General features: G+C 39.4%; 2 protein-coding genes across 2 annotated transcripts; both read left to right on the top strand.

The window, feature by feature from the left end:
* Positions 1 to 71: 71 nt before the first annotated feature.
* Positions 72 to 1,250, top strand: LOC135498717 (uncharacterized). Its single transcript, XM_064789099.1, has one exon. The coding sequence runs from the start codon at positions 72 to 74 to the stop codon at positions 1,248 to 1,250; it is 1,179 nt and encodes a 392-aa protein (XP_064645169.1).
* A 5,304-nt stretch (positions 1,251 to 6,554) lies between these two features.
* On the top strand, positions 6,555 to 7,862 carry LOC135498716 (uncharacterized protein F54H12.2-like). Its single transcript, XM_064789098.1, has one exon. The coding sequence runs from the start codon at positions 6,555 to 6,557 to the stop codon at positions 7,860 to 7,862; it is 1,308 nt and encodes a 435-aa protein (XP_064645168.1).
* Positions 7,863 to 17,245: the final 9,383 nt, after the last annotated feature.

The following is a 17,245-nucleotide window of genomic DNA, read 5'->3' as shown; positions in this document are numbered from 1 at the left end:
ACAAATACCAACACTATCCACTAGATCACCCCAAAGTTTTTAGAGGTGAAAATATTCGGAAAATAGACCCAATGAAATGCGAAGGCCTCATAAAGTGCAAAATATTACCGCCAAAGAAACTCTATTTCCCTGTATTGCCTATGCGTAGAGACAAGAAATTGAAATTCTCTCTTTGTGCCAAATGCGCTCTTGAATCCTCCAAAATATGCAACCATTCTGATGAAGACCGAGCACTTGTGGGTACTTGGGTTATTTTTGAAGTAAAAAAGGCCATTGAAAAAGGCTATAAACTTCTAGAGACTTTTGAAATTTGGCATTTCGAAAAAACAACCAAGTATGATAAGGTTGAGAAGGAGGGGGGTATATTTGCGGGTTACATCAATCATTTCTTGAAGCAAAAGCAGGAGGCAAGCGGGTGGCCAGAATGGTGTCGTACAGAGGAGGATAAAAACAAATACATTGACGATTATGAGAAAAACGAGGGAATCCAATTGGACAGGGGGTTAATTGGTGTTAATCCAGGGCTACGAAGTATCGCTAAAATCTGTTTGAATTCGCTCTGGGGAAAATTTGGGCAGAGATCTAACTTCACAAAGACATTATATACAGATAATCCAGAAGAGTATGTCAAAAAGTTGACTGACGACAGTGTTGAAGTAACTGATGTTCAACTTGTGAACGAAGAGTTTGTTCTGATGAAATTCAGAGAGAAGGATGACTTCATCGAACCATGTCCATACACGAATTGTGTTATTGCTGCATATACCACTGCTCATGCACGCTTAAAACTGTACTCTGAATTAGAGAAGCTGGAGCGACAGGTATTATATTTTGATACGGATAGCATTATATATGTCGTTGATGAAACAAACGAACAACATTACAATCCACCCTTGGGTGACTACCTTGGTGACTTTAAAGATGAATTAGAGGGTAAAACTATAGAAGAATTCATATCCGGCGGTCCCAAAAACTACGGTTACAGAATTAAAGGTAGTGGAGAGACTGTCTGTAAAGTCCGGGGATTTACCTTGAACTATGCAAATAGTCAAAACATAAATTTTGACTCCATGAAGAAACTTGTGGAAGCATTGAACTTTTCGGACAAGATTACGATCACAAATCCTTTCAAAATCAAAAGGCGAAAGGACTTCAAAATTGTAACGGTACAAGAGGAAAAGAAATATGGCTTGGTTTATGACAAACGTTACCTCGTTGATGATTTTTACACCCTCCCATTTGGATATTGATTCTTCACCTCTTTGTTATAATAATAAGATAAATTTTGTTGTACCTATATTCTTGAAAACGACACTGATATCAACCATAGATTGATTTGAATTAAAATTTGCAAGGGCATATATCTGTGATAAAATGTTTATACTGGCATATTTTATGGTGATAAAACAATGTGATATTTATTTCATTCTGTGCATTGAAACTGTAAATATATTGATGATAATAATAATAATAATAATAATAATAATAATAATATGAATATGAATATGAATATGAATATGAATATGAATAATAACATTAACAACTGTAATAATGTTGATATTTTATGAGTTTAATCTTCGTCATTACATCATCAGCATCATCATCATCATCATCATCATCATCATCATCATCATCATCATCATCATCCTGATTGACAAATAGCTTTTTCTTTCTCTAATCGAATCTCAAGAAATTCCATCCCACCTGCTCTCTCAAAGAAAAATTGTATGATATTTAAATATTTTTGCATATAAATGTATATTAATCTGTGTACGCGTATAGATGATGTATATATTTTGTAAATTTTCAATTAATTCATTCAAAGGATTGCTGTTTATGTTTGTGAGTATTGATGTATATGTTTGTAAATATTCGATTAATCAATTGGTTAATTAATTGCAAGGATCACCATTATGATATTTATTAAACTCGGTATAAAATCTCATTTTGTTCTTGTGTCAATCATTGTGTTCTGATGTTTCAACATGGATATTTCAAGCGATGACCTTCTTTTGAAGCATCCATTCACATGTCTTGTGGCTGGTCCAACGATGTGTGGAAAGTCTTTCTTTGTACAAAAACTTATTTCCTATGCAAGAGATATTATCCATCCACCCCCTCAAAGAGTTGTGTGGTGTTATGGAGGCGAATGGCAGGAGTCATTTGCAAATTTTCCAAATGTTGAATTTATCTCTGGACTACAGTTCACAGATAATTCATCAGGTGCACATACCCTACTCATTATAGATGACTTAATGTGTGAAACAGATGAAAAGGTTACCAAAATATTCACAAGGGGTTGTCATCATCAAAATATGAGTGTAGTCTATATAATCCAGAATTTATTTCACCAAGGCAGAGAACAACGCACCATTAGCTTGAACTCGAATTATCTTGTTATCTTTAAAAATCCAAGAGATGTTTCTCAGATAGCACATTTGGCAAAGCAAATTTCTCCCGGCAACACCAAAGCCCTAAATGAGGCATTTAAAGATGCGACAAAGCCTCCTTTTGGTTACTTATTTTTAGATTTTAAACCTTCAACTTCGGAAGATTTACGATTGAGGACTAATATCTTTCCAGATGAAAACCGAATTGTATACTTAAACAAATGAAATACGAATATGACATCAGTTGTTGAATATTCACAGACACAGCCACATCACATAGAAATGGCAAAATATCACATAAAAAATTATGTCCACCAGCTTAAAAAGCTGAAAACTGCTCGAGCTAAAAATAGGAGAAAGATTTTAGAATCAGCTGATAATGGCCTGTTCAAAGCAGTTGGTGAGTCTGCAAAGAACTGTTTAAAAGGCAATGTCGCCCTGAATAAGAAACAGTTCAGCTGTTTGAGGAAACACAGACACTCTATTCGCAAGCTGGCCAACAAGAAAACATCGTTTAAGGAACGTAAAAGAATCATACAGCGAGGTGGATTTCTTGGTGCACTGCTAGGTCCAGTCATAAAAGCCATAGGGAGTATATTCGGTGTTTGATATTCAAAAGCAGACAGACAGTCTTATTCCAAAGATGAGTCAAATAAGGAAAATGTCTCTAATTCCTCATGAAATGGTGGACAAATATTTGTCTCAACAACGATACAAAGAGGACACAAAACCAGTGGCAACCCATGCAATGAGTATTGACAGAGAAATGCAGGAAGTGCTATCGAGGAAGGATATGAATGAGTATGACAAAGCTTTAGCATATTCACAGTTACTTCGAAAGTATTTAGGAGCAATTCACTCAGAAGGCTCAGATTTAACTAAACCTATTCCCACTAGTGTTCGCGCGACAACAGCCACAGCTGCAAACCAACCTGTTGTACAAGAAAGAGAGCCAGAGGCGGTTGTTGCAAGTGGAACCACACCACCTGCAACCTCTCCACTTAATCAGAAAACAATAGTCAACAATATACCGAACTACTCCAAAGCAAAGGCAAAAAAACTAGTCAATGCATTAATGAATGATCCTAAATTCCAGTGGGATGGAAAAGGTGAAATTTCAATAAACGGTGAGCCCATCAAAGGGAGCAATATAAGAACTATTGTTCAGAATGCCTCATCCAACAAGAGGCAGTCCTTTGCACCGGTTGGAATAGAACCTGTCCTGTCCTATTTGAACAAAACAGGTGGCATATCGGCTGATATGGTAACGAATAGGCAATGGAAAAAAGAACTCGGGGTGGGTGAAATGCCAAAATCAGTGAATAAAACGCCCAGGGCAAGAACCAGAAGTCCATTGGCCTTCTGGAATTCGAATTCACCTGTCTCTTCTCCGGGTTTTACCACACCAAGGAGACATGGTAAAAGCAATGACGAGTGGGAAGACTGGTAGTAAGAAATCGAATGAGTTATTGAAAAGAATATATTATGAACCAAATCATAGTGCTAGTTTTGGCGGGATAAATGCTTTAAAGAGAGCAGTTGGTAAGAGGATATCAACTTCTAACATAAAAAAATGGCTCCAGTCTCAAGACACATACACACTTCACAAACCAGTTAGGCACCACTTTATACGAAGACGTATCGTGGTTTCTGATATTGACGAACAATGGGAGGCCGATCTTGTTGATTTATCGAAAATTGTCAGGTATAATAAACCCTTTAAATATCTTCTCACTGTAATTGATACCCTGTCAAAATATGCCTGGGTTGTGGGTCTAAAATCAAAAAAAGGTGACGAACAGGTGACTGCATTTAAAAAGATAATTTCTTCCTCTAAGAGAAAGCCTAAGAATCTGAGAACTGATAAAGGGGGTGAGTTTGTGAACAAAAAATTTCAAGCCTATCTGAAAAAAGAAAATATTCACTTCTTTACCTCGAATAATGAAGTTAAAGCGGCAATAGTTGAACGATTTAATAGGACCCTTAAAAGTAAAATGTGGAAATATTTCACAGAGAGAAATACTCTCTCATACGTGCCTGTTCTCCAAAAACTTGTGCACTCGTATAACAACACATGGCATCGGAGTATTAAGATGAAACCAAGTGAAGTGAACGAAGACAATGCTTCAGATGTTTGGCACACTCTCTACTCAAAAGAAAACCTGTCTCTGAAGAACATCAAATTCAAATTTCAAATTGGTGAAAAAGTGAGAATAAGCAAGGTCAAGATGACATTTGAGAAATCTTATCTACCCAACTGGACCATGGAAATATTCACCGTAAAAAAACAAATAAAAAGTAGGCCCCCTTTGTACGTGATTGAAGACGATGACGGAGACACCATTCAAGGGAGTTTCTATGAAACAGAATTACAGAAAGTACGCATAAGCCCAGATAAAACCTATAAAATAGAAAGAATACTTGCAGAAAGAGGACGTGGTAAGAGAAAGGAATACTTTGTTAAATGGGAGGGTTATCCATCAAAATTCAACAGTTGGGTTAGTCACTCGGACGTTGAACGTCGATGAAGATATCTTGCCTAAAAAAATGTCAATTGAACTTTCCGATGGAAATATAGAAAGAAATACACCTCTGTCTGAAGTAGAAAGAGAAGACGAAGTAGACAAGGGTGAAGATCGACAATCGGTGACTTCACGGCACAAAAACTGGATTATTTTTGGGCATAATGTTCCAAAACCAGAAATAATATTCTTTACTCAAGTTGTGATCATTTATATCGTTGTCATCACAGCTCTTTTTAACATTGCATTTGCAAATGGTGAGAGTAACCTGTGGATATCTCTTCTATGCAGCTGTCTAGGCTATCTGTTACCAAACCCGTCGTTTCCTACTGAAAATAATCATCATCCTCTGCAAAGGAATACCTTTTCCAATTGAAATAACATGGCAGCTTTTACGAATGACCACTTCTATGTTTCATTACCCTGCAATAGTTCGTTAAAGTATTTCCCTGATAATACAATTGGACACTACACTACAAAGCTGAGCACTGCTATACGATTAGATTCAACTGAAAATTGGGAAGTAGGATTAGCCGAGTTTCAATATCCACACACGTGGAGTAATATCAACCTTTCCAACAACAATTTTCGTATTTACATCCCTTCCAGTGACGATCCTGACCCCAAGACTGGAAAAATACCCATGACATGGAAAACATTAACAGTTCCAATCAAATACTATAATGACATCAACAAATTGGTAATGGAAATGAATCTCAAAATTCAAAGTGCACTCACTAGCGTTCAACAAGATACACATTTTTTTCTCAACTATGACAGGGTTGCAAAAAAAGTTAGTTTTGTACTCCCAGAAGGTAGACTGATACTATTACCATCACCACTGTCTCATATGTTAGGGTTTCATCAAGACAATATTGCCCTTAACGAGAACACAACCGCTCCCTATCAAGCAGATATACTCAGACATTTTCATGATATGTACGTGTATAGCGATGTATTACAATATCAACTGGTGGGAGATGTATTGACACCTTTACTCAGAACTGTATGTGCTGAAGGTAAAGAGGATGAGAGTATTCGCAAGTCATATAAAAATATTCATTATTTCTCTGTCAGCAAGTCTACATTTGAGACAATCGAAATAGATATAAGGAGTGACACAGGTGACTCCATACCATTTGAGAAAGGCAGAGTTGATGTTCTACTTCACTTCAGGCGCAAACAAAAAATATGAGAAAGGTTTATATTTGTGACCCTCATTGTTATGATGCACATTACACCCAAAAAGGTAGTGGTGGATTCCCTGTGTTTATGGGTGCCCCTGTACAGCGAGGACATGGCATAGGGGGTTTATTCTCAGGTCTGGCAAAAATGGCCATACCAATGCTTAAATCAGCTGCCAAATCGGCAGGAAAATCTCTCCTTCAGTCAGGTGCACAGTTTGCCGGAGATCTGCTAAAGGGTCGAAACCTAAAACAGGCTGCAAAACAGAGAGCAATTGAAGCTGGGAAGAATATAGGTCGAAATGTACTTTCCTCGGTTCAGGAAATGTCTCAGGGTAATACAAAGGCTTCTAATAAAAAGAGGAAAGCAAAGACTTCTGCATCCAGTCTGAGACAGGCGAAGCGACGGAGAAGATCAACAAAATCGTCGGCAGACATATTTGAATAAGACTGTCAAAATGATCAGTGTTGGATCCTGTGAGTGCACAAAATCCGAACTGGAACTATTTTCCCTCCCACCAACGCTGACTAGCATTGAAAAAGCGCAGCATGTTGAATATCTACCTTTGGGGTCATTAGATGATGATACGCCAATAGAATTTTTCATCTCTAATCGTGGTGATGAGTACATCGATTTGGCTAAAACGTACCTTTATCTGGAGGTGAAAGTCACCAAAAGCGATGGCACTAACTTGGATGAAAATGAAAAGGTTGGACCAGTCAACTATTTTTTTCATTCCTTATTTAGTCAGATTGACCTGTCATTAAATGGTCAATTAGTCACGTCCTCTAACAACACTTACCCATACAGAGCCTACATAGAAACCTTATTATCGTACGGTCTAGAGGCAAAGAGGAGTCAGCTACAATCGGCACTTTGGTTTGCCGATGACCCTGGCAAATTTGAGAAAAACGACCCAGCCGGAGCAGACACTAATGGCGGTTTCAAAACAAGAGCAAAATTTATAGCGAAAAGCAGACAGTTAGACATGTTTGGAAGGTTACACCTTGATTTATGTCATCAGAGTCGTTACTTGCTGAATGGTGTAGATTTGAAATTAAGATTGAATCGTACAAAGAATAATTTCAACCTCATGTCTGATGTAGGCACTGAAGTGACAAAAATAAAGAAAGCTGTTCTTCTTGTTCAACAAGTCAAGCCTAACCCTGCTGTATTAACCGCCCATGCAAAAGCTCTTAATACCAGTAATGCTAAGTACCCCATTAGAAGAGTTGAGGTGAAAACATTCTCAGTTAATGCGGGCACGCAAACTGTGACTCGAGATAACGTATATTTAGGTCAAGTACCAAGGCGAGTAATTGTTTTCATGACAGATAATGCTGCATTGGTGGGTGCAAAGAATAAAAATCCATTCAATCTTAAACACAATAATCTTAATTTCATAAGCGTTGAAGCAAATAGTCGCACATATCCTGCACAACCATTGACACCATCTTTTGGAACAAATAATAGATACATCAGATCATACATGACATTGTTTACAGATACTGGAAAGGTTCACGACGATATTGGCAACGATATTACAAGAGAAAGTTTCAGAAAAGGGTACAGTCTTTGGGTTTTTGACTTGTCACCAGATAAAGAGGATGGTGATCATGTTCATCTAGTAAAAGAGGGAAACCTTCGACTAGATCTGAAATTTGAGGAGGCTTTGACAGAAACTACATCCGTTTATGTCTATGCCGAATTCGATAACGTAATAGAAATTGATCGTGCAAGAAATATCATCAAGGATTTCCAATGAATACTTTAGATTTGATTAAAGTAGCAAAATTACACCCGAAATTGCGAAAATATTTCAAAGGTGTGTATGCCCTAGATCAGATACCTACATTTGTTGATATTTATCCTTCAGCATACATAATTAATACACATCCAATGAGAAAAGAAGGTGAACACTGGTTAGCTATATGGTTCGATGGTAAGTGCAAGGCAACATTCTTTGATTCGTATGGTTTACCGCCAAGAAGTAAACTCATCGTTAAATTTTTAAAGAGAAATACTTCCTGGTGGACATACTCCAGCAAAGTTTTACAATATCCTTTCTCATTGCTTTGCGGTCAATACTGTCTGTACTTCTTGGTGAAAAAATCACTAGGTTACTCTCTAAAGAACATCTTATCCGGATTTCGAAATGATCTTGAAATTAATGATAAAAAGGTTGTAAGGTTTCTAAAGAGAACATTTGCATAATTCTGTTATCAACAACCAATCAAAGCAAAGAAATGCTTATGAAAATTATATAAAATGAATATGTCTGTTGATAGTTGGATATTAGGCACTAGGTCATGGCACAAGCTCAGTTAACTTGGAACGATAAACGCTCAGTTGAAGTGATGATGGAGGAAGAACAACATAATGATGGGAAAAAGAAACAGAAAGCTGAGGCCAGGTCTAAACAGAAGTCCGCAAGTATGGTTTTGTACTTAACACCGAAGATCATCCTCGCAATTTGGAAGGAAAAGGAGCAAATAAGGATTCAGATCGATGATGGTGAAAAAAAGATAAACATACCACCTGAAGTTTGGAGGATTCTTCATTTATCGGCAGAAGCCATAACATTGCTTCTAAGTTTTGTAGAAGGACAAGGTGGAATTGCTGAATATTATGATTCGTATTACAGGACATGTCAACAAGGACAAAACCCTGATCATAAAATCTCCTCAGAACTTAGGAATCAGTTATCGATTGCAACTAGTGTGAAATAGTTTCAAGGTCAAGGACTTATATGAATGAGGTCAATCTTTGTTCTACTGACCTCATTAACAGCAACCAATCACAATTCGTTACCCGAATGACGTCGACCAATCACAATCACTCTTTCATCAGTCACGTGCAATATATAAGGACAAAACGCCATGAGTGCTCACATTCACTTCAAAACCTGCAAGTGCCAGAGAATGGAGAACCAAACTACCAACAAAAACCACAAAAACAACGCTGAAATGGATAAAGTAACGTCCACCCAGACCAAGTCACCTGCGAAGAATGAAACAATCATGGAAACTCCGAAAGTAACCAGGCGAAGAGGGGTACGGTCTACAGTCCTCGATCTCTCAAACGCTCCTAGTGCACCAAAGAAGGCAAGGAAAGCTGCAGCGCGTACTCCGTTCAATGAGAGGGAAAAAGAAATGCTGCCACAATGCTCGAGTCGTGTAGAACAAGAGACTGAATTGCGGATCCGATCCGATGAAAGAGGTGTTACATTCTCCTATGGTACAAAATGGATCCGTCTCAGTAAAACGGGTTTCCTGAATCTGAAGAATCTCGTGGATACCATCGATAAAAGGATCGTCGAAAGTCATGAGGAACGTTGGACTCTGGAGGACCACATATTTGTTCAAACGAGGTTCTTTAACAATAAAATGAATGTTGACATTCGCCGTTTTTTCATCAGCAATGACAACGATCCTGAGAAAGATTCCGAAAAATCGCAAGCAACTCTTTTCAGGCCGACTAAATGTGGTGTGTTCCTGAGCGTCCCTCAATGGAGGGAAATGTCGAGCAAGTTTAAAGAACACACATGTGAGGATTCATTGAAAATAACTCCACTCGGTCGACTCACTATTCAGGTACTAGGGCTGTACCTTTCAAAGATCGGTCAAGGTTTCGTGGATCTTGAGTGTGATGGATGCCTGAATGATTGGCCTAGTCAAACAGATCATGTTTGCTGCATGCAGGAAGACTTTGCTGAATGTCAGAAACAGATTCGAAGGAATCATCTAGACAACCTGAAAAAGAGCACCAGTATTCTTTATTTCACCCTTCGCCTGGCAGAAACCGCACTGGGGTTGGGCATTGAAATAAACCGCACGCCAAGATATCTGTTGAATAGAGCTTTTAACGATTGGACTGATGAACTTATCGCTGAAATTAAGTCGATTGAAAAGGCTGACGATGACGATGATGGTATTGTTGCTGATGAGGAGGAGGAGGAAGGAGAAGAAGACAAAGAGAATGCCATTGTTGCATCGGGAGGATTTAAAACGGACCACATTCAGTAAGACTATATATGGATATGTGCGTATGAAACATTCAAAAAGGTGTACAGTACTGTTTTTTCAACATAAAGGATTGCAGAGTGAAATTTGTTAGCACTTCATACAGACTTGCATGGGATTACTTAGACTATCATGTAAATATTTACCTGTGGACAATGCCTACACAATGCATTTGGAAGACTATTTAGCTCTTGATCATATATGGACTAGTATCGGAATATTATTAATATCACTTTTGTGCATGATAGGAAAAGAGAAGCAAGTTGGAATATACTTTTCCTCTTTTTGGTTTGTATAATATGTTTAAAATATGCATGCTGTGCTATAGTTATTTGTTTTTACTAATGCCATTTTTATTGTTTTATATCATGTACAATGCTTTAACAAAAAATAAAAAACAGTAGCATGGGCTACTTGGGGAAGAATTGTGAACGATTGAACTAGTTGCAACACTGATCTTCAAACTCTACTTTGATGATGTGACCATGACCTCTACATACCCTATTTTGGATATTTTAACGTTACTCCAATATGGGCCATGGTCATAACCCACTTAGGATATTTAACTATATCCAAAGTAGGTTACTAGGCCATGACCCACTCTGGAGATTTTACACCATATCCAAACTAGGTCACTAGGTCAGGTCAACTTTCAAACTTCTCATACACAAAGTAGGTCAGTAGGTCAGTAGGTCACTAGGTCAAAAGTTCATAATTTTCCCCAAGTAGCCCATATACTACTCGCGCTATGTCTGGTTAGGCGACATGGGTTACCAGGGCATCCACAGCCAAAATGGTTTGCACATGGAGGTCATCGCGACCGACTTGTGAGGGGGAAGAAGTGATGTCCATGGCGGTTTCAAATTGATCTGACGACCCCCGCGTCTTTGGACTGGAGGGGTTCATGTGGCCAAATCCTGTCAGCTAAATCCTATCGTTAGCATCGTTCGCGGTACATGGAAACCAAGGGCATGGAACCCTTTTTTGTCTTGGTTTAATTTCTCTGAGGATTTCAATGATGATATATATATTTAGATCCACAGGTATAGTCGGTACATGTGGCGACTCGCCATATGAACATTTTAAAAGTTTTTTTTCGAGCATTGTAAAAAGTTATGAGAATAAATTTCCTCTTTGGACGTGTTTTATTTTTACCAGAATGACAATCAAAAAGTTTGTCACTGGAGAATTCCTCATCCCCACCCCAGCCCTAGAACAATATACAGACTAAATAGTATCTTTGGACTGTACTGGTAATATAGGTCAGTCACGAAAAGTAAAATATATATTGGACTGTACTGGTAATATAGGTCAGTCACGAAGAATAGAATGTACATTGGACTGTACTGGTAATATCGGTCAGTCACGAAAAATGAAATATATATTGGACTGTACTGGTAATATAGGTAGTCACGAAGAATAGAATGATATTGGACTGTACTGGTAATAGAGGTCAGTCAAAAAAATAGAAATATATATTGGACTGTACTGGTAATATAGGTCAGTCACGAAAATATCTGAAAGTCTGTGCCCCATTGTTGACGAATATAATATCGTGAGGACTTTATCAATAGTCACGGTCCCTGGCCCCTCCCACATAAAAATCATTAGCAAGGTCACTGCAGGCAATAGCTTCAGCATTGTTATTGTATAAACATGTCTTAAACATTATAAACGGCCCTATTTGTGGGGTTACATTGGGTTCTTGCTGGGGTAATGATGTCCATGTCCGATTCTGCGTTTTGTGGACTTGTAAATCAGTCCAGCAGTGACATTGCGTTTTGTGGACATGTAAGTCTGTCCCGCAGTACCAAGTTTCACCCCAGCAATAACCAATAAGACCTGCATGTGACCTCAAAGTAAATAGCTATGCAAGTGTGGTCGAGACAAAACGCGATGTATGCATTGGAAGAAGGAAATCTGCGAAGAGTAGCTGGAACTGTCTGTCCAGCTCTCGTTTATGAAACAATGGGCGATTTGAAAGACGTCTCCTGAACAGATCGCACATTGTTCACTGAAGCAGCATTCGAATTGTCTCCAATTTTTTCAGGTGGATTGCTCCATCTCGTGTGGTTTAAATTCGCTGTCCCGTCCCAAAAATCGAGCCAACGCGACCGAGGCCACTTCTGAGAGATAAATATTCAGGATGCCAGATTTGTGGAACACAATTGAGGTAAATGAGATAAAATTCGATAAGCTGGCTACAGTTGATGAAATGAGGCTTCAGGTCCGTCATCATGTGACTGATATTGGGACAACCCGAGGCAGGTTGACCACCATTGCCTGACAATTCAATTTAATTGATTCATCTTATTAGTGCCAATGAGGCTGTCACAGACATAAACATGTGTATAGACATATTACTGATATGCTATAATAAAAAAAACTTCATGGAAAATGATCTAATACTTCAATTTCTTAAATTGTATATTTCAATGTTTCTTGGTATCTAAATCTTCCCTTTCTATTCCAGGCCAGTAGTCAAGAGCCATGATCAGGGAACAGCAGTTACCAACGGAATTGACCCTTTTCTTGTTGTAATTCATGCTGTTGGCTCAGAATGGGTTCACACTCACCTGTTTTCGACCCTGAAAATGAAACATCGAACATAGTTACTCTTTGTTAAAAGTGAGCCTTGCAAAATATGTGCTTATTCCTGCAATCAATAGCACTTCATGTATGTACTCGCTGATCCAGAATATTGCTATTTCTTGTTCCGTTTTCAATGTGGCAATCCATTTACCGTATCTGAGCTATTTCACAGCACAAGAAGTGCAACATTACAACAATGGAGCTATTTCTTGATCACAGCAAAAAATGTGTTTCTACATTGTTTTACACAAATGATGCATTGATGAGCCTTATTGACATATTTGTTTTCAAGAGGAATTGGTTGTAGGTTTTCTTTCTTTTTTCTTAAGGCAGGCCTAATTTAACAGAAGGCCTATATTTTAGGTAGGATCTTATTTATACTAAGGCCCATATCAGTTTTGAGATCAATTTCCTCTTGAAGACAATAAACGTCAATCGAGTCTCTGCACCATTTTGATTGGGCGGTTTTGGGCTAAAATACAGTACAAGAGAATGCTCCATTGGTGTTAACAGAATATGTCATTGTTTTGGTCAGCAATCAGTTCTTACCACCTTGAAAGCGGTCTCGGTTACTGACGACTTGTACATTGTTCAATTGTTATTATGCTATTGTCATTTGCCTTTGCCCCCCCACCCAATTGCACCTTCCTCCCAATTGCACCTTCCTCCCAATTGCACCTTCCTCCCAATTGCACCTTCCTCCCAATTGCACCTTCCTCACCAAAATACCTCACGCCTGCGGACAGGGACGAAATAGCCCAGAGCCTGTACCGTAACTTAATTTGCATCCCGTTTCAATCCAGAATGACATATCATCAGCCTTTGTCTCTTGTCCTTCGGTCTCTCAGCGTGGGGGACACTCTCGAAAAGTGAGATTTATGCACCTTCTTCACCAAAAATACCTCACGCCTGCGAAATAGCCCAGAGTCTGTACCGTAACTTAATTTGCATCCCGTTTCAACCCCGAATGAGATAGCCAACTTGTATGTTAGCAGTTGACGATCGAGAAGAAGAGACAGTTTTTCCAAGCCTTGCGGAGACCAACGTGTGTGTATGACGACAGTTCTGAAGAGCTCTGTCTGGTTCCTATATCTGTATAGTCCTCATGGTATCATGGTAGAGCCGATTTACGAATATCGCGTAACTGAACTTAAGCAGGATTTCATGACACCACAGACCATCTTTCATACATCTTCGCTCGTGAGGGCTTGCGAAATCTGCCTAGATAAAAATTTTTACTAACAAAGTCCCATTTCTCCACCACTCACGGAAAATAACTGGCGCTCAATGTGTGTATCTATGTGTCCCTGGAGTTCGAAGGATGTGACATTACAGAGCGTCCTATTTAGTCTCGTCAAGAGACGCGAATTATTTCAGGACATTCAAACTTGTGTTGTATCCTATCCTTACGATGTATGGTTATCCCTACAAAGGTGCTAAAAGCCCCGTCTCTTTAGTATTGGATGAGGCATCCTGCAGACAGTCCGCTGTACGCTCTTGAAAGACACACTGACACCCCATCTCTGCCCAGAGTAACCCGTGCTTAGAGTAACTGGTAAACCGCAATCGGCACTTGAAGACAAAGCATTTGCTGGTGTTAATTCATATCATCTCCTCAAACACTACTCGAGTACTTCTTGGGTGGTACCTGATACGAGACAACTAACTGAGCTATAACTAACCTGAAGTGCTATTTGATAAGGGCACATGACTAGCTGTGTCCCTTTAGTTCGAAGGATGTGACGCCTCACAGTGTCCAATGCAGCTCCTTGAGAGAAAAAGACACTAATACATTCACAGGACTTTCAAACTGCTGGGAGCGTCCCTACAGAAGTATGGGCAGTGAAGCGGACAACCCTGTTCCTCCAGTGTTGGTCTTGGAGGTAACTGATTTGGCATTACCTGGTATGGGCAACTCGTCTTGCGAGGGTGCAGATCGTGTGTCCCTTGTACTTCGAAGGTTGTGACATACGACAGAGTGTCCAAAATGCCCTGAACTAGCAGCCATGAGGGAGGAGTTTTCAGTTACATTGAGTACTCCAATAACAATAAAGGACTGGTTGTGAGTGATCTCTACCACAACAGCAACATCTGCTTGAGAGCAAAATAATAGCTGCAACTATGATTGTTTTCAGTGCAACTGGAGCTGAGAGCCAATACAACAATACACGAGACCTTGCGATGGAGGCTCTCAAGACGGCGCAGGATACATACACCGAGTCTCTAAAGATCTACACGGACGCCGACTTGTAAGTAAAGAACTTCTGGCTGCGCGAGACTACTGTGATAAAAATGACCATTGCAGAGACTCTGTGACGAAGGCATATTGAACTACATACCTTCCAAGTATCACTTTACATAAATAGGTCGGCAATTCTGAAAGAGGTAGGTTGTGAAAATGTCTCCATGTCAGTCATTTGAGGCAACACTCCTTCTTTTCTGAGACAGTAAGGTTGCGACAGTACCGAACAATTGTGGCCGAGTAAGATTGTTACAATGTCTTCCTCTCTTGTCCTTCGTTTAATAGGGCTGCGTATTTATATATTTATATATCTTTTCGCCTGGTTTTGATGTGATGACTTTAAAAGATATCATGAAACAATCCCTGAGTAGGCCTATGCACCGCACTACCCCGACCCCGCTTGACAACCCCTAGATGCAGATGTTCTTTCTGGATGTGCTATAAACAATGGCGCCGTGACGGCTCCTATCCCATTTTATGGCTTTTCCATCTGCTGCCGAAGGAAAGCCAATACGGCTTCTATCCCATTTTATAGCTTTCGCATCTGCAACGGAAAGGGAAAATGGACCCGCCCAGTAGCCAAGAGTGGACTGAGACAAGACCACTAATGAATATTCATAGGTTGGAGGGTCCAGGCCTATCTATTAGACGAGTGCATGTTTTTTACTCTCAAGTACATATTTGGAGAGGTATTGAAAAAATATTTGTTGTGGCAAGTCTACAGATATAAAGAAATTATTTGATGAAAAAATTAATTTCGAATTTTGCTAATTGGGTAATAGGGGGCGTGTTTTGAGTTTTTTCTGCCAGTTGGCTGAAAAGAGTGGAAATATCAAAGTCTGTCTAATTTGTCGATTAAAAAAAAATTTCCGTGGTCAATCACCATTTTATTTTTCACCATTTACTTGCCCGACTGTCCGGAATAACATAATCTAAATTTCAGATTCACAACACCACGCGTTCTTTGATGCGTCGCGGTCAAACATTGACAATTTAACTGCTAAAAGGCTTAAAAAATCAATTGTGGTCTTGTCTCGACTTCATACCAAGTGTCTTGTCTTCGGCGGTCGATAGTCACGGCCGTCGCGGAAGAAAAGTTGTGTGGTTAGATAGAGAATGTGAAACGACGTGTAAACTGACAAGTATAGTTGTTGTGATTCGGAATAAAAGTTAAATTTTGGGTAAGTTCGGCCTCGTTGATTTTATTAACGATCGCCTAAGCTGTTAGGGAGAACTGATTCGTTGCATAAGGCAAAAGTGTCCATGCATGGATCTATGAATGATGGTGATTAAATATTCATGCATGCATGGATCTCCCTGGAAGTGGAACGTCCATGGGCCATCCATTCGCCATTGATGATGATGATAATGTCATGATGATGATAACAAAAATACAAAAAAGGCTTTCGTTATGACAGCGCATTTTATTATACAGACATTAATAATTCCAGTGGTATCTAGTAGCTAATATGTAAAGTCAAGGACTTAGTGAGCCCCCCTTTAGGTCGGGGGAGCTCCCCCGAACCCCCCTACGAGCATATGTTAAGTGCAAGCTCTAACAACTACAGCTGTTACAATGGGGGGACACCCCCCAAACCCCCCTCCGTCGACATAGGTTTTTACCAGTGCGTTGGGGGGAAGCTCCCCCCAAACCCCCCCGGTGGACAGTCAACTAGCCCTTCTGTGTCATACAGCTGGAGGGGGGGGGGGTGCGATGGGACCATCCATATAGTTCCTTCCGACACATTTTTGTTTTGGTAATGTAATACATTGTGATTGTCCTTATTCACGGGAATCGGGCGTTTCCAGTGATATACGACACTTAAATGGATTGTCCTCCTGCATTCACTTTGGAAACGCATTTTAAAATAGATGTCACGTCCTGTTAATGGGGCACGTCATCATCGCGTACATTTGGGAAAAACTCCCTAACGAGACCGGAGCAGACGGCTGAAAGTAGTTTATTTATTAGCCGCTAGGGTACAGAATGTACGTCGCTCACCCGAAATTTTCACGCAACTATAGCTAAATAGAGCTAGTTCTAGTTTGTGATTCATTTTGATACTTCAGATTTGGGCAGTAGACCAATATAACTTAGTCGTCAGTGTGGTTTTAAGCTGGAAAAACGTATTTATTTTTCTTAAAGTGCCTTTTTTGGACGGGTGTGTGCGATTGTTTTGTTTTTATGTCACGTGACCTCGACCATGTCGACACAAAATTGAAATAAACCACCCTTTTCTGTCATTATTTAGGACGGATATTTCTCTAATAAAAATATCAATATAATTGGCC

This window comes from Lineus longissimus, chromosome 14 (assembly GCF_910592395.1).
Source record: "Lineus longissimus chromosome 14, tnLinLong1.2, whole genome shotgun sequence".
Lineage (NCBI taxonomy): Eukaryota > Metazoa > Nemertea > Pilidiophora > Heteronemertea > Lineidae > Lineus > Lineus longissimus.
This window is presented reverse-complemented; position numbering and strand designations above follow the sequence as displayed.